Raw genomic sequence first — 18,049 nt, forward strand, 5'->3', positions numbered from 1 at the left:
GAGAGGGAGAGATACAGAAGAGAGGATAGGCAGAGAGGTTAACCAGATGCAGTCTGGTTTGCTAGCCTAGGCATATATAGGCATGAAAAAAAGAGCATGATTTCGCACACGTCTAAGGGGTGCGTCAAGTCTACAAGCGGTCACCAACACCTGTCGACTTGAGATACTGCAGTAACGCTTTCATGGCTTTCTGTGCCATCGATGTGCATGGCCAAGATCGAGGGAATTAATGGAGAAAGATGGCCTAACACCACATAATGCAACAACCCATTTCCTGATGCTCACTCCAGCTCGCTCAGTTTTTCCTATATTGGGCCAAGCAAGGAGTATGAGCACATCGGACAACCAAGCGAGCCAGAGAGAGCACCAAAATGTTCCGCTCACATGTGACAACTTTCTGCCTCACGGCGTCATGAAGTGTAGACTTCCAGGGAATCAAAACTGGGTTTTAGAACAACTGTTATAGTAAACTATTTGTAGTGCACTGAGGCTTGCCAGCCTTTCTTTTCTTTCTAGAATTTCAAGGTCTGAGACCTTCATTTATTGCAAAACAATTTCGTGCCATTACTTCTTTAAGATATGTAAAGCCCACAAAAGCGTTTCTAACACATAAGGACAGCAAGTAATACAAGGCAAGTGTAACAGCGCTAATACCATTCGTGCTCCTGCCACCACAGAAGACATCGCTGCGCTTATTTTCATTGAGAACCCCCCAGTGTCCCATCGCCCGTTAACGCCAGCGCTGAATCAGACGATCCCTGCATTCTGAGGTGGAAGTGAGACATTGGTTTGAAGAAACATCTACCTTTGTTGCATTTGTGTATATTTAAGGGCACACAAAGTACTATCCGTGTGTATGCTATTAGAACTAAGCTTAAATGGAAAGGCATGTTTCAAGCATTCCCAATAGCATAATGTGGGCAGCCAATCAGATCGTTCACTAGAGTGACATCACTTTCCCATGTTAAGGCAGTTGAACATGCTCAGGAGTCTCGTAGCAAGCTATCAGTAACTTAGGTACACTGAAAACAGGATATACTGTGTGCCTACTATAATTAAAGATAAAGTGAAACCTCATTAAACCGTAGTTGGCCGGAGCTCGGAAAAAGTACATACTAAACGGTAGTACTGTTTAACCGAAATAGCAAGAGATTGCCCACTTGCCTGTCGAAAACGGAACTCAGAGAGAGTGCGATGAAAGGGGAAAAAGCATGCAGTATTTATTCACTTCGCGCGACAAAAGGGTTATTTTCATTTGATGCCACGGCAGCCCAGCATGACGACAGCGGCCTTAAACTTACTGAAGCTGCATGCCAGCTTTTCAGCCAGCCCCCTATTCTCGGCAAACACTTGCATGGCAGATTCCTCGTTGGCGTTACGTATTCTCCATGCACACGCGCAGTAGTGCTGCAGAAGTTCCAGGGTGCCTTTTTCATTGCCGGGTGCCGGAGTTTGGAATACTTTTCGTTTGGAATAGAGTTACGTTATCGCGCCACTGTTCTCGTCGCAATGATTGCATTCATGAGGCTGACGTAACGCGCAGCTTATGCCACTGTCAGGCCTGAATCACCCGTGCTGTCGCTTTCCGTGTCGTTCTCATCACTGCCGCTAGGCGACACTACGGCAACAACATAGGCAACGATGGCGAAAAGTCGAACCTCGTAGCCGACACGTCTTCGCGGTCGCAGCAGCGCTGCCGAGCAACTTCTTCACATTCCAAATGCCACACACCGCAGTCAACAGCAGGTCCTTGTCGCGTGCCAGCGCCGACTTCTTCGTGTCACGTTCGATAGCACGGACGATGTCAAATTTTTCTTCTATGCTGAGCATCCGGCGTCTTTTTTATCCGAGCTTCAGCATGATGCAAATGCTCGCTTGCGCTACGCCATAACGCTTTCTGGCACGGCTAGGGCACGGCGTCGAAATGATGTTGATGTTGATATGGCTTCACGCGCAAGCGCACAGGGCGCTAGGAGGCTGTTCCGATCTCTGAGGCTTGTTGCTCTGCTGGGCTGCCCGATAGATACGACGCACCGCTGTGTTTGCGCGAAGAAAAGTTGAAACACTACGTTTTAACCGATGCATACGCAATAAGCTGCTACGGTTTATGCGGATACAAAACACTTTAGGTTCAATGGCCGCTGAGTCGGGGATTTGACTTTACTACTTTAACTACTGTTTAAGCGGGTATGGTTTAACTATGTTTTTACTGTAACTCCAAATTAGTTTGCCAGCACTGATTACAACTCGGTTTTGGCATTAAGGTATGGAAAATATGTATCAATAGAATGTTGAATAGAATCGAGTGCTTTCTTCCCTCAGGAGCTGAAAAATTAGTGATGTCATATATGTTGTACTGAATACTAATGAGGCTTTCAGTTTAATGTGAGCCTGTTTTATGGCAATCTTTTATTGCATAGAAATTTTTTCTTTCCAATTTTCCTCCAAAATATGGAAGTGCTTTCCCATCTCTAGGGCTACCGTAATCTCTAGGGCTACCGTGGGTTACCGTAACGGCAATCTGTACAACATACGAAAGCACAAGCCGGGCATCACGTGGCTACCACTGCTACAGCTACCCGCATAACCAATGCAGGCGCTGTGCGGGTCGACAACAGCCAGTGCCGACGGTAAAGAGCACGCGCTGTGTTTCATTGTCAGGTACAGCGCAATTTGCCACCTGTCAAAGATTCTGAAAGTGGGAATGTTGCACAGCAAGTTCGTGCAATGCCGTTGGGGATTGTTTGCCCCCCTTCTTCAACCTCCCCCTCCCCCCCCCCCCCCACACCCACCCTTAGAGAGAAATATAACATTTATTAGTACCAAAGGAAATAAAGTCAGAGTCCGGGCCTCATGGTAGGCTCATACCTCGTCGCCCCTAATTTGTAAACAATCACCAAAACTGTTCCATGGTTCCTTAAGGCATATATAGGGTACCAAATACAGTTCTTTAGGCATGTATAGGCCCAATTAATAAGAACTTTCATTGTGCATTTAAGGATAAATTACGGTCTTCTTGCGAAATTCTGGGTAATTTATCTAATTTTCTCAACAAAACAGCATGAGGCAAGTAGCGAAGGTTACAAGATTTGTCTGAAATTTAGTGCGACCAGTCACCATGACAAAAGTTGTGACAGCAGTGACAAATGAGCGCCATCTTAAGATTCTTGGATTTCGTGTTGTGCCTTTTTTCACAGAGCATTAGACTGCAGCAGAAAGAGAACGCTCAACATTCACCAATTTCAGCGGCGCATACTCATATTTTGGAATGCTCGATGATCTAATGTTCTAAACTTTTGGCAGTTCTTTCAGTAAAGAAAATCCTGAATTTTTGCCCAAGACAGATTAATGTTTTGAATTATCGGCAAGAGGTTCATTAGGGATGGTGGTGAAACCTTACCGAATGTCCAGTTCAGTAAGCCCCACATTCTGGCTCACAGTTGCGCCTGAGCATTCAAGTTTCTTGATGTCTGCCACAAACATGAAACGAGTGGGCAAGCATACACCTAGTGTACAGCCTCATACAGCAGTTTGAGCGATGTTCTCATCTGATAAAAAGCTTTTCATTACAGCTGTTATACCGGCAAAGTGTTCATGGTTATAACTGGCTGCCTTCATCCCAAGTTCCCCAGTGAGTGATAACATTATAAACAATATAAGGCTAGGACAAAAAGCGGAAAAAGGCATTTTCGGGCTGAGAAAATCCAACACTATAGGCACCAACATTAAAATAGGCATCTATAGGCCCAATAAAAGTGCCACTATAATGTTCCTAGATCTATTATTTGTGCTTATATAGGCAAGTCTAGTTATGACAATCTAGGCAAATTAGACCGCAAAAAAGCCTAACATAATTTTGGCATGGTGAATTTGATATCTTGAAATTCCGATTTAAGGGCTGTAAATGTAAATAAAAGTCTATGGTATCACTTTTGATATGCTGGAGGGAGTTCAGTCGTGGACAATTCAGCAAAGAAATCACTCCATTTTCATAGACTACCAACCTTTCCTTTTTTACAATTCTTTTTGTATGATTTTTATATGAATTTACTCCACGTGGCTAAGGATAAATGCGAGCAAGTCATTTTAAATTTTATTTGATGCAGAATGACGTTTGGACTTTGTGGGGGGCAGGTTAAGCAAGTACCACTGCACGTACCTTGGTGATGAAGAGTGGCCGTGCCAGCGTTGAAGATGACATAATTGAGGTCTGGGTCGCCATGGTGACTGCTGCTGACAAACAGCTGAGCGTCCTTGACAGAAACGCGCAGGTTGCCGTGGAACTTCGGAATCACCCTGCCTTCTGCATCCTGCACGACAGCACCACGACAAGGCAGTTCATTTTGACTTCAGGAGGAATGCATGAACGGTTACATCAAAAAAACAAAAAAGGGGGGACTACGAGCAGTGACAAGCCAAGATCGCAGAGGAGGCTCGCATTAGAAAAGTATCCAGCACACATCTGGCTGGAATAAATGCCCAACACTCAATAAGTTAGAGGCTGTTAATGGGAAAATTAGTTACCGGCCCTGCAGCTTTGCCAAGCAGAGTACGTAGACAGCTTATCCATAACCAATTTAGCCAAAGTGAAATTTTGTTGCACTTCGCCTTTGAAGGAGAGACTAAAAACGTGACAGTCCATCTTTACCAATGAAAAATTAACAAAGTCCCTAGCAGACGCCACCAAAATCTACAACATCATGGTAATCGTACATTAAACCCTCCACAATTTCGTTACCGCGCCTATAGAAATTGATAAATTTTATAGTTTTTCTACATGTTATTCGTTTCCATTGGAATTCTATCAACAACGCCACGCACCATAGGAAATGATGAATTAACTGTGACTATTTGTCATATTTGACAATTATTTTGCACATTGAGGAATCTAGAAATATAAAATTCTGACTGGAGGTACCAAGGTACCATCGAAACTAGCATCCAGTGCTTCTAGCACTTCCTCAATAACACAATGCAAAATTTGCACTTTGGTCTAATTCAGCAACATAATTTTTAAATGACAGCAGCTGTGCAGACACCGAAGCTTCTGTTGGGTTGTCGAATTTTCCAATCCAACGTATAGGCAGTTTCAGCGATGTCTCATACAACAGTAGATGCTGAAGAGGTCTTATTTTGATTACCGTGTTCGACTAACATCAAATGCAATTTTACTCACGCAAGAGCACGCAGTCTATCTCAGGCATGACCTTCGACCACAGCTTGACTAGCAGCCTAATCTTGCGTTTTGAATACTGTCTATGCAAGTCCCCTTATTTTTTTTACTGTACAGTACTGTGCAACACTCCACATTACTGTACAGGAACTGAACAAAGCATGTGCCCAGCTCCAGTGGAACGCACACAAGACCACCTTGCTTGCACAGAAAAGCTGATCGAACGCAATGATGAAATACGAGGAGGCTTCTGCATACCTCCCTGACCTGTCAACAATTTCTTCACGAACCTAAAGAATGCAGTGAAGAACGAACCAGATGCCTGATGCAATGAGTAAAAACAAATGCTCCCCGTACAACAGGAATGTGCCCGTTTTCAACAAATCTTAACTATGATTTAAACAAAAATTTTTTTTTTTTGCACGACCTGACTTTCGGAAGTTGGGAACTAGCGACCAGGTGCATGTTTTGTATATTTCAGATTTTTTTTTACTCGGTACTCATGCTAAAAATGGCAAATTATTACTTTCATTCATGCTGCTTGAGGTGCTTCTTTGAAGTTTCATGTGAGAATTCTCGAACTGTCTGAACAGTTATTACTGCGTTACATTCATTCAAAGAACACTGGTGATCTGGCTGGTGATGGTGAACACTGGTGATGGCACACACTGCAACGACAAAGTCTTAAAATAAAACGGTAAAATATAAAAACACAAAGAGTTTACACATTTGTAGCAGTACAGTGTAACTCTGCCACACGAAAACTAATACAGAATGTCTTTTGCTATTCTTTAACAAGAGCAGTAAAAGCACTATAGACATTACCGATATACATTTTAGGAAAAAAGATGGCAAAATAAATGCAGGTTTTAAAACATCTGCGATTCTTATACATTTTCAAGATTTGTCATGGCAGTTAAGGGGTGAAGCACAAAGCCAAAGAATCTTGGGCAACAACACTTACCTGCAACGGTGTCTTGAGCGTGGCGGCCCCATCAGTGATGTGGATGTTGATGACAAGCTGAGTCTGCCAACTTCGACAGGGCACGACCCTCGACTGAAGATGAGAGCGGTCAAGGCGGATTGTTGACCGCCTCTGGTTGTCGCACACCGAATGGAACATTGATGGCGGATCATCAGACTCAGTGTCCGACTCTGCAAAAAGAAACAATGCTAACAATGGCAGAAACTTCAAAAAGAAAAAAGAAGAAAAAACTAATTATTCGTGTAAATATGGCAAGTTATTGAGCACAAAATTTTAAATATCCAAGTAGGAAGTAGTGGGCTGGTTAGGCACAACTTTTGCCTCACTTCTAGAGGTTCACACATGAAAAGTTCAAACAGCTATGAGCCCTGCACTGTCGTTCATCTTCAACATGCTCTAATACAGAAATAGTGAGTAGCATTGACCAAACGCTTAAAAATGTATTACTTCTGTAGTGTGAGGATGCGCGACTCTCGCGCGTCCCCTGATATGTTGTTTACCCCGCATGTCTTGCATCTCCTGTAATCCGGCTTCTGTGCATAGCTTAGTGCCAGCAGGGGTCGGTCGGGTTGCAGCCCATTACAAGAGATGGCGCAAGTGCTGCGCTGCTAGCGCCACCTGACAGCGGGGTTGGTCGGGCGCGACAGGGAGTAGGCTCTTCCACTTTGGCTCCGCGGGACGGCAAGCAGTGCCGATCCATGCTTCTGCGAGACCGTCTCGCAAGGCCTACACCGGAATGGACAAAGACGATCGTTCGAACGCACCACTGTTCGCGTGACCATACGCGCGAATGACCAGGCGTTAGTGTCCAACATGGGGCGAACATATTTGCTTGCTATCCGGTCGTGGTGAGTCGTAGTTCCTCGATCACATGCCTATTGGCATGTTTTGTGGATAGCAATTCTGCTAGCAAGCATTAGTGTATAAAAGGCACAATAAATGCCCTCGCACTACTATGTTGTTGTTCCTTTGTCCCAAGAGCATGGGTGAGAACCCCACAGCAGTTATGCCTTGTTTCAATGATAATGCATAGGTTATAGTTTAAAATATGTGAGCATTGTTGCTGCGCAGCTTATATGCAAAAAATTTATTATTATTGCTACTACCACCATTATTTATTTCTGCTGTACCTTGCATTTCTAGGGTTGTAATTGATTACAGAGCTACAAAGCCCAACGCTACGTTCAAGGGAGATTTACGTAGCTGAAAACATCAAACTTAATTGGTGACTGTAAAATAAAATAACAGAAACTCAAGCTAGATGTGCAAGTTACACCCTGAAGCAGCAAGATAAGAGAAATACACACCCTGAAAGGCTACACATTTAAAAGTGATGAAGAAGAAGGTGCGATTATTCAGTGAAACCACACAAGTGAACACACGAGAGCTCTACAAGCTGCGCGTCCTATGTGGCCCACAGGGCCACATCATATGTGGCCCTATGGGCCACACAACACACATATGCATATGGCTCACATTATATGTGAGCCACATCAACCAACATCATATGTGGCCCTATGGGCCACATATGGTGTCCTAAGACTTCAACACTAGATAGAACAACAAAACCAACAAGTCGTTTCCGTCGAAGTATAATTACACAAAAAGAACATTCAACTGGCATGACTCACTGCCACTTGTCGACTCACCAAGCACATTCCCTGACCGGCACATGTGGAATTCTTGGAACACCGAGCTTTGCTGGGCAAGATGGCCGGGGACCCGTATCTCGGGAAAAAACGCAGCGCCATCGCCGCCGGGGGCAACGAGCGAGGAGTCTCCGCTTGCCCTGAGCCGAGCGACGACCGGTTCCCACAGGACTAAGTCCATGGTGAGCCTGAAAAAGATGACTGGTTATGTCAGACAGCTTTTGTTATAAACAAGTGGTGCCTAATTGCCACCAAGATGTCTCCTGACGGGGCTAAATTGCAACACACGGCAACTTTCCGTAGTATACCACACTAATTCTGGTACAGTGAAATCTCAATGTAACGAACTTCAGGGGACTGCAGCTAATCGTTAGTTATTCTGAAAGGTCGTTCTAGGCAACACCTGTCTAGGCAACGCATGCGCTCTGATAACCTGACATGTCCTCTGCAAAAACAGGAACAACAACAAAAAGTACCCTCCCACGTTTTTTTCCTCAGACTCCCATTTCAGGTTTTCCGAACCCATGCACCTTGTCGTCTGTTAGCCTACTGCTCGGGCTGCCGTGAAGGATACATGAAAATATATGAATCCCCAGATTTCTTAACATTAATTCGTAGTACTGAGGCATTAACACGACATGGAAACTGAATAATGTTTGTTATTCTGAGAAGTTCAGTATTACAAACTTTCTAGTAGCAAAATATCTGTAAGCAGTCAAACTGTAAGCAGTCAAAACTGTACGCAGTCAGCAGGAAATTTCTGAAAATTTTGTTAATGTGGCATTCGTAAAAACAAGGATTTACTGTACTGGCGCAGTCGCGAGTTTCATGGCGATGGCTATTAAGAATAAGAGCTGTTGACTATTCCTACCTGCTCTAGGAATTTGCAAGGTATTTTCTGCAGCTGGAACTGTCGAGCTTCAAAATAATAAAGTCTTAAACTTGGCTGCTGGGTACTTTTCTGAAGTGCAACAAATTCAATTTATGTCTAAGTAACACACTAGTAGGCTTTAAATTAACATGCTATATAACAAATATTAAGACTTGTGTTAATCAGTGTTCCTCAGAAAACATGACCTCTTCATCATTGTCATAGTCCCTTGATGACACCTCATAATGAACTGCTAAGTTCTTGAGTTGCTGCACCATTTACAAAATGTACATGCTTATTGTGCTGGCCCACTAAGTTTTTAAACGAGAGCTACAAGCAGCATTGACACTTGATAAGCTTTTTGCACCATCTGTCATATACTACCAAAACCTAGCATAAAATCTAAAAAATTATGGGGTTTTACGTGCCAAAACCACCATATGATTATGAGGCCCACTGTAGTAGGGGACTCCGGATTAACTTTGACTACCTGAGGTTCTTTAAATGTGCACCTAAATCTAAGCACACAGAGTACACCGGTGTTTTTGCATTTCGCCCCATCAATATGCGGCTGCCACGGCTGGGATTTGGTCCCGCGACCTTGTGCTTAGCAGCGCAACACCATAGCCACTGAGCAACCACGATGGGTCCATAAAATTTTCTAGCTTAACTAGCTAACTAAATTCTAACTAAATTAGCTAACCAGAGTAGACGATGCACCCGGTTCTCACATTCGTGAATTTTTTTAGCACAGCCAGGTGTGTACATCAGTGGCCAGAGGAGCATACTTAGGCATGGCACCTAAAGGGGTTAAACAAGTGCCTCACTGCAATTATGGCTTCGTTATATCGAGATTTGACTGTACCAAGGCCCTGCTTAATTTGTGGTTTATGCTATCAGTATCACCATCACATTTCCTTAGTTTAGTGAAAGCCTGAACAATTAACACTACCCTGTGCAGCAATGGCCGAGCATCTGCTCCTTATTGAACCCTTTGATGCCCACGCTTGGCCATCACTGCTTTGCAACTGGCATCTGTGGCCAGTGCGAGGACTTCACGCAAAGCCACGATATGTCCGCAAAGTGCCTGCAGAATTCCACAATGTGCAGGAAGCTGTCATTAAAATAAAATATTGTCATCCACCCAATCTGTACATTGGTTGAGCAGACGACGACTCTCCATTACACCTGTCAGATTTAGGCAGACCCGAGTCGAGAAGTCGCGAAGAAACAATGACCAGTCCAATCGATTGCGTGGCCGAGTTCCGTCACACCGTCACACACAACCTCACCGGTTGTAGATGAGTTCGTAGAACCGCTTGTCAGGCATGGTCACCTCCAGCGACGGCAGCAGGAACTCCAGCTGAATGCGGCAGTTGCTGGCCGCCTTGTCAATGAAGGAGCGAAGTGTCGCCTTGTCACCTGGCTGCACCAACTACGAAGCGAGAAGGGGTGCCGAAAGTTGAACGATTCGTCCCGCCTTTTTGTGCACACGTTGCAGCGAGCCTACCGCTCGGCCATAGGTTCCAGGTACACAAAATGTACACATTTGTTAGAGAGTTTTAAGCGTAACACATTAATGGAAGGCCAGGTTACCGGTGCCATGGACAGCTGTGACAAGTTGCCACATCTTGCAAAGCTTTTGTTCAATCGTGTGGGAGATACGGGGTTCTCCTCCGTACTCTTGGGACAAAGGAACGACAACACAGTAGTGCAAACAATCACAAGGGCATTTATTGCACCTTTCATAGATCAATGCCTGCTAGCCGAGTTGCTATCCCCAAAACATGCCGATGGGCGCGCGACAAATCTAGAAGTCCGACTTACCGCGACCGCATTGCGAGCGAATATGTTCGCCCCATGCTGGATCCCAACGCCTGGTCGTTCGCGTGTACAGTCACGCGAATGGTGGCACGCTCGAAGGCGGCCACGCGAGACAGTCTCGCAGAAGCATGGTCGCCACACGCGCGAGCGGCACGTCCGCTCCCGCTCGCTTCCCGAACCCAAAAAAGAGCAAGCGCCTTCCTTTCGGCGCCCAAGTAACCTCGCCTGTCGGCGGCGTTAGCAGCGCAACACTAGCGCCATCTCTCGCACTGCGCTTCAACCACTCCGAGCGCCAGGCCACGGGGCGGGCGAAGCCGCCCTGCAGGAGACGCGCTATGCGGGAAAAACATCAGGGGACGCGTGAGAGTCACGCATCCCCACAATCGCAACACATTACAGAAATTATTCTGCCGTATGGGTGTTCTCACCAAAGTAAAAAAAAAAACTGACTTCATGTTAACGAATATGCCGCTGCTGATTCTTTAGATATTTTACACCGGCAGCTAAGTAGAACAGTGTTGGCCTTCTTCGCTGCGAGGTGGCACGGCGTCACCAGAGCAACCACAAACACGTCTGTTAACCTGGTATTCTGTGAACTGCAATACATTTATACGTATTGGCAGGCTAAAAGGCAGTGGCAGGATAAAGCCTTTTAAAAAGTGGAAACCTAACCAAGAAAAACCAAGCAAGAAGAACAATATGACCCAGTTCGGCTTGTAATTCCTCTCCAAGCCTACCCGTGGCAACTTCCCACAGATGCCGGTTAACACCCACAATCACCTGCCATTTAGGTGCCCTTCGAATCTTTGTCTTAAAAGCTTGCAGCGCCATCTGGCAACAACTAAATAAACAGAATCGCAAAAAAAATTGCACCACATGGTGCCGTAAAGCTCTGGGAACTTTACACATCCAACAATGTGAATGCAACGTGCCTTGAAGGGACAATGAAAAAGCAAACACTGGAGCTTTGCTTTAAGCCGGTGATTGTGAGAGTTTGTTTAGGTATGGATTGCAAGCACTGATGTATGTGGTTACTTGTGCAAGTCACACACGCAGTCGAAGCCCTGCAGTTGCAGACCGATAAAAAGGAGCACATGGGTGGCCAACCTTGGGAAAGAAGGCTGCAGAATGCAAATCCTGTCAACACCCTGTGGGCACACAACTTGGCAAAAAGGTTTGCTACTTTTATTGCATCAATTAAAAATTTAACACGTTATTTTCTTTTCTTTAATGGCATGCAGGATTTTAAATCTATCACAATTCTTTGAGCTAGATTACTCTCAGGGGAGAACATATTTACACGAGAATTCAAAACGAACATTGACTGATTAGGAAAGTATGAGCTAAGGTAATTAACGAGCATTCACTAATTTAGTTTTCTGCTCATTACTTTACAACCCATATTAAAATTTATTAATTGTAGCTGGCGACTCCAAAAGTCATTTCCACACTGAACTAAGTGGATGACACCAGTTTCAATATATGCATTCCCAAAGTTTGCAACCAAATGCATTGGTGTAAAGTAATTATTTAACCTCAATGCACAAAAAGGCATTTTATTAAAGAGGTAGAACAGTGCATATTTACCACTAGCTTGATGGTGCTTATTGGAGCTGCTGCTAGTTTCAAATTTTCTAATTTTCTAACAAATAACTGGCTTCACTTCTGATATATTGTACTATGTGCACGAAAATTAATTAGTTAAAATGATTAGTGAAATAACCTGAATTATGCATGCTATTTTCCACTGCAATAATGTCCACCTCCTAGTCATCATCACCATCATCAGCCTATTTTATGTCCACTACAGGGCGAAGGCCTCTCCCTGCTATCTCCAATTACCCCTGTCCTGTGCCAATCGATTCCAACTTGTGCGTGCAAATTTCCTAATTTCATCACCCCAACTAGTTTTCTGCCATCCTGGACACTGATTCCCTTCTCTTGGCACCCATTCTGTAACCCTAGTGGTCCACCGGTTATATAACCTACACATTACATGACCTGCCCAGCTCCATTTCTTTCTCTTGATGTCAGACTAGCGGCTGTCGCCGATTGCTTTCCGATTCACGCCGCTCTCTTCCTGACACCTGATATTTTTCATTCCATCGCTCTTTGCACGGTCCTTAACTTGTTCTCGACCTTTTTTGTCAACTTCCAAGTTTCTGCCTCATATGTTAGCACTAGTAAAAAGTTTAAATTATGGGGTTTCACGTGCCAAAACCACTTTCTGATTATGAGGCACGCCGTAGTGGAGAACTCCGGAGATTTCGACCACCTGGGGTTCTTTAACATTCACCTAAATCTAAGTACACAGGTGTTTTCACATTTCACCTCCATTGAAATGCAGCCGCCGTGGCCGGGATTCAATCCCGTGACCTCGTACTCAGCAGCCCAACATCATAGCCACTGAGAAACCATGGCGGGCTTTCAGCACTGTTAGAATGAACTGATAATGGACCTTTCTTTTCAATGATAGTGGTAAGTTTCTAATCAGGATCTCACACTGTCTGCTGTATGCACTCCAACCCATTTTTATTCTGTGAATTTCCTTCTCATGATCAGGGTCCCCCGTGAGTAATTGACCTAGATAAACGTGCTCCTTCACACATTTGAGAGGCTGACTGGTGATTTTGAACTCATGTTCTCTTGCCAAGCTACTGATCATTATTTTTGTCTTCTGCATATTAATCTGCAATTCCAGTCTTGCACCTTCTTGGTTAACCCTTTCGCTGTCGGACGTTTCTGGCCATGACGCACCTCCAGTGTCGGCTTGGTTTCAGGGAACGAGCATAACAGGGAATGAACATAGCAATTTATTTTTGATTATGATTGGTATACAAATAACATAGTCAATGCAATATGCACATTTCAGTGTTCTGCAGCTGTTGTTAGTAAACATCATCATCATCATCAGCCTGACTATAAAATCCGTTCAACATCCGAATCTGACGATGCGGAACCCTCTTCCTCTCATGCGACTTTGTCCGAGTCCCAATCCGAGCTCGGCTCGTATTCTGAATCGGAATTCAGCCACCGCTCCCATGAGCAGACGAAGGTCCCGCGTGCCGAGCCATCCGAAAGTAACCGCGCGCAGGGAGGATGCGCTTTCAGTCGCCCGCGCAACGGAGAGAAATGTGACGTTGCGTGATCAAGAAGACAGAGGGAGATGGAAAAAAGCTAAACAAAGTTCGAAGGGCTTTACGTATACTGCTGCAAGTCGGAAGCGAGGGTGCGGCGAGAGAGCGAAAGCAGCAATCGAGTCACCCTTTTTGGAGAGGCAACGGCACGTGCGCCTGAACTTGACGCGCCGTAGCAGGCACACCAATAGAAGAAAAATAAAAACCTTCAAACCAGCGGAGATTACAGAACAACCCTTGAACCCATAACCACACGCGTGCGATGCATGATCCAGCGAACGCGGAGCCACCGCGCCACTCAGCAAGGAGAAAGTGGGGAGTGGCAGTCGCACCGTACTCTTCAATACATGGACTAACACAGGTCGGAGCGAATATACGAACTTGTAGAAAGAGTCAACAGATGGCATGGCCAATCCAGGAGCGCCTGCTTTGCACTCAGGCGCGAAATTTTGAACACACGATAGAGAACGTACCGGTACGTCAGTGACACCGTGGGGGGGAAGCGCGATGACGTACCGGTACGTCCGTGACAGCGAAAGGGTTAAAGGGCCCCTGAAACGGTTCGGACAAATTTTGTAGACGGGTAGGGTACAGCTTAAGTAGAACATTCGCACCACAATTTAAGTGAAGCGTTACGTATTAATGGAGCTACAAGCGATTAGAAGTTACCCTCCTCCCCAGCCATGCTTTTCCTCCTCAACTCGTTCGCCGAGCGAGCGGGGCTAAGCTCCGCCTTCACTGGTCCTGCGTCACGATGCGATGTCACATCGTCCACTTCCGGTTGTTTAAAGCCCGCCCACGCCCGCGCGAAACCTCTCCGCTAGCCGCTTGGCTGTCGACCCCAAGCGAGAGCTATCGAAGCAGCGTGCGTTGCGAGCATTCTGTCGTAGCGCCGAACGTGTCTGGTATTCCGTTAGCCACAGGCAAGCGGGTCATATCGGCAAATGACTGGAGGCATAAACTCAAGCTGAAGAAGGAACTTTGGCGCAGACGTACGTGAGCGGCCTGATGGGTCTGCACGGTCTAGACACTTGTTGGCGCAGCGCTTAACCAGCCAAACACAGCGCTAATATTGCTCTAACCAAGTGTAAAACATTTTAAACATTTATAAAAACAATGTGTTGATGATTACACTCCTGCGAAAAATACGCACCAGCAGCAAAAAAGAATACGCTTCGTTGCTGCTACTGTGTATGGCTGAGCTCTATGCCACCAGGTGGCTGCACCGTGCAGACCATTCACATTTGCCCTTCTGCTCATCTCGGCTCATCCCGTTACGGCACAGTCAAGCGGCCAGACCCTGTCCCCTTGCGCTTACGTTTGCCCTAATACGGGACTCGCGAAACGCTAGTGCGTTCGTAATCTTCCGGTGTAAAGTGACGGCCACAAACGCGCAAATCCTGGCGCCGATCGTATAGCGGCAGTCCGATGCGCAGCAGCCAGTTCGCTCGTACGCTGCCCTGCAGAGGGACACGATGTCGCAGCTTGACATATTGCCAGTCACTACGTTTGCAGTCCACAAGGCAACAAAGTCGAATCACAGTGCTCGCGAAAGGACTGAGACCAAGTCTGACCGCGGAGCTCTCGTCAAAATGGAGTACGTTGTAACACAAGCAGACGACACTTGCTGTGTGCCGGAAGTGCTTAAGTGTACTGAAAAATTGTTCTTGTGCATTCTCTTTCTGCTACTTGCTCTTTATAAAAACAAATTAACTAACATTCCAACTATTACGAAGATCATTTGTTTACCATAAAGTTAGAAAAATTATCGATCACGCGCTTTGGTCAGCCAATCAGATAGCTCGCCCACGTGACGTCATATGGGTTATTTGCATCATATGGGTAGGGGCGGCTTAAAATTCCGCCGAGCAGTGCGCTGCGATCGACAGTGATGAGCATTTTTAAAACCTTATAATAAATTACACGCTTTACGCAGAGCACTTAGATGTGTCAATTAATGATCAGAAGGACCTACTCTAACGACTCAGTACGTTTGTAGAAAATCGCCAAAATCGTTTCAGGGTCCCTTTAAGGTCCTCAATCATTTGCTGTAATTCATCCCCAGTGTTGCTGAACTGGACAATGTCATCTGCAAATCGAAGGCTGTGTATATATTCACTGTCTATCTTACTCCTAAGCCTCCCCCAGTCTAATAGCTTGAATACTTCTTATAATAGCATCGGAGAGATTGCCATATACAGCTTTCTTGATAGGTAATTTTCTACTTTTCTTGTGGAGAAGCAAGGTGGCTGTGGAGTCTTTGTAGATATTTCTCAAGATAGTCACGTATGCCTCATGCACTCTTTAATTAACCAATGCCTTTATGACTGCTGGTATCTCTACTGAACCAATTGCTTTTTCATAAGCTAACAAAGCCATATAGAGTGGTTGATTGTACTCAGCAGATTTCTCATTATTTATCAATCCATTGTACAGTGCCCATTGTACAATCCTGAAGCCAGCCTGTTCTCTTGGTTGACTGAAGTCAAGCGTTGCCCTTAGTCTATTGGAAATTATATTGGTGAACATTTTATACAATACTGAAAGTAAGCTAATGGGCCTATAATTTTTCAATTATTGAATGTCTCCCTTTTTGTGGATTAGTATAATGTTGGCTTCTTCCAGTTCTCTGGAACCCTTGAGGTCGTACATATTGTATAAAGGGCCGCAAGCTTTTCAAGCAAGATATCTCCTACATCTTTGATTAACTTTACTATTATTCCTGAGTGAGTAATCGCCTCTAATTCAGCTCAATGGCTAGATTTGCGCCTATGCCACAGGCAATTTTTAAATATTCTGTTAACGATTCAAACGATACACCTAGAATCGGGAACCAGCACTGAGAAGGAGGCGTTATGAGGAGCTTGTGTGCTCCTACATTCTTTTTTTCTACATTTTCTTTTTTTCTAGATTATTATTCTAGCATGATTGTGCCAAGTAAAGTGAGACACTGTAAACGTGCCCTGAAGATGAACAGCGAATTTGCTTACGTAAAATCGAACCATACCCTACCAAAAACATTCTTCTGTCTTCTAGGCTGTGCGTTACGGTGCTGCTGTTGGCATGCAAATCTTCAGTGCTGGTTGACTACAGCCACATCAAGAGCTATCTGTTCGACAATCAAACAGAAATGCTTTTACAAAGTTTAGAGCAGTCCCCGATGACCATTTTAGGCACCCAGAAATTACTGGAGCATGAAAATTATGGTTAGTACATACCTGGATTTGCCTAAACCTATTTCTTCCGACTTCAAACTGCTTAGTGGCTTCGCAAGTTGATTGCTTTCAACAAGTAATTCAGTGATTTGCAAGGGTTATGCATTTGTGCACTGTCTTAACTTGTGTACTTAGAAAAGTAGGATTGCTTTAAAGGCAGATAAAGCATATAAATGAAGCCGCAAGAACATTTGAAGCCACGAGTGCGATCAGACAAATCCACGCACGATACCAATCGTTACCCCGGTAGCAGAACCATGGTGTTGCCAGGGTGCCGTCTGGTAACTTTGCCAGAAAGCTATGGGCTGGACAACCATTACCTTGTCACTCTCGGCGTTTTCCTTGGCCTCCTGTCGCTGCTGTTGCTCCTGCAGCCGCGTCGTGCGCGGAGGGCTGATCTCATTGTTGTCGTAGCAGAGGCAGTGGACGGTGAAGGGTGAGCCCGCATCATTCTGTTGAGGCATCCGCAGCGTCTCGAACATCGTGGACCGCATCATGCTCTCCTCGCACAGTTCCGTCTCCAGAGGCGAAGGTTCGTTGCTCGGGCTGATGGAGATCCTCAGGCTGCAATGGTGGGGAAACAGGAATAACCGTCGTAAGTTAGGGGACCGACTCGTGAATTGGCTTCATAGAGATGCCAGACAAAAATTCTAAATTATGTTGGAAAACCGCTTAACCCTGCAATGCCCAAAGAGTTCCACACGAAAGAATATTACAGCAACCTGTTTACCTTTATTTCTGGCCGTTGAAAGTAAGTTTGTACAAATAAAGAACAATATTTAAGTTCGCTATATCAGTAGAGTGAATCAATGAATGGTTTGCTGAACTGTTCACAACAACGCTCACTCAATCGTCTCATCGACACTACTATAGTCTATGCACCGAGCTTCCCGAGCTTAAATCTGAGTTCTGGGTTATCAAATTCAGCATAGCACATACGGTATGGTGGGCATTACACAGTTGTTAATATGCTCGCGTAAATATAAATTTTTGGGTTGGAAGCAAACTTGAAGCAAATGGTAATAGTATCGTATAAACCCAAAGTGAACAGTTCAAATAGTTGTGGAAGTTATATCAACTCTTCACAAAATAACTAGAAGTTGACAGATCCAGACAAAAAGGGAGGCCTTTACTTGGAAAAATTAAAGCAGTTTAATCCCGAATTACAGTTCATTTTCGAAGTGCTGTTATTCAG

At 44.9% G+C, this 18,049-nt stretch overlaps 1 protein-coding gene across 4 annotated transcripts in view; it reads right to left on the bottom strand.

Annotated features, from left to right (window-relative positions):
- Atg2 (Autophagy-related 2) overlaps window positions 1–18,049 on the bottom strand; it is a 117,116-nt gene that overhangs the window by 46,470 nt on the left and 52,597 nt on the right. For all 4 annotated transcript variants that reach the window (XM_050181520.3, XM_055072764.2, XM_050181521.3 and 1 more), the window contains 5 exons: window positions 17,175–17,418; window positions 9,971–10,113; window positions 7,808–7,995; window positions 6,138–6,328; window positions 4,160–4,310 (listed from right to left, as the gene is read on the bottom strand). In XM_050181520.3, the coding sequence (XP_050037477.2) occupies window positions 4,160–4,310; window positions 6,138–6,328; window positions 7,808–7,995; window positions 9,971–10,113; window positions 17,175–17,418 (917 nt within the window). The remainder of the gene's footprint in view (window positions 1–4,159; window positions 4,311–6,137; window positions 6,329–7,807; window positions 7,996–9,970; window positions 10,114–17,174; window positions 17,419–18,049) is intronic.

Source organism: Dermacentor andersoni, chromosome 7 (assembly GCF_023375885.2).
Source record: "Dermacentor andersoni chromosome 7, qqDerAnde1_hic_scaffold, whole genome shotgun sequence".
Lineage (NCBI taxonomy): Eukaryota > Metazoa > Arthropoda > Arachnida > Ixodida > Ixodidae > Dermacentor > Dermacentor andersoni.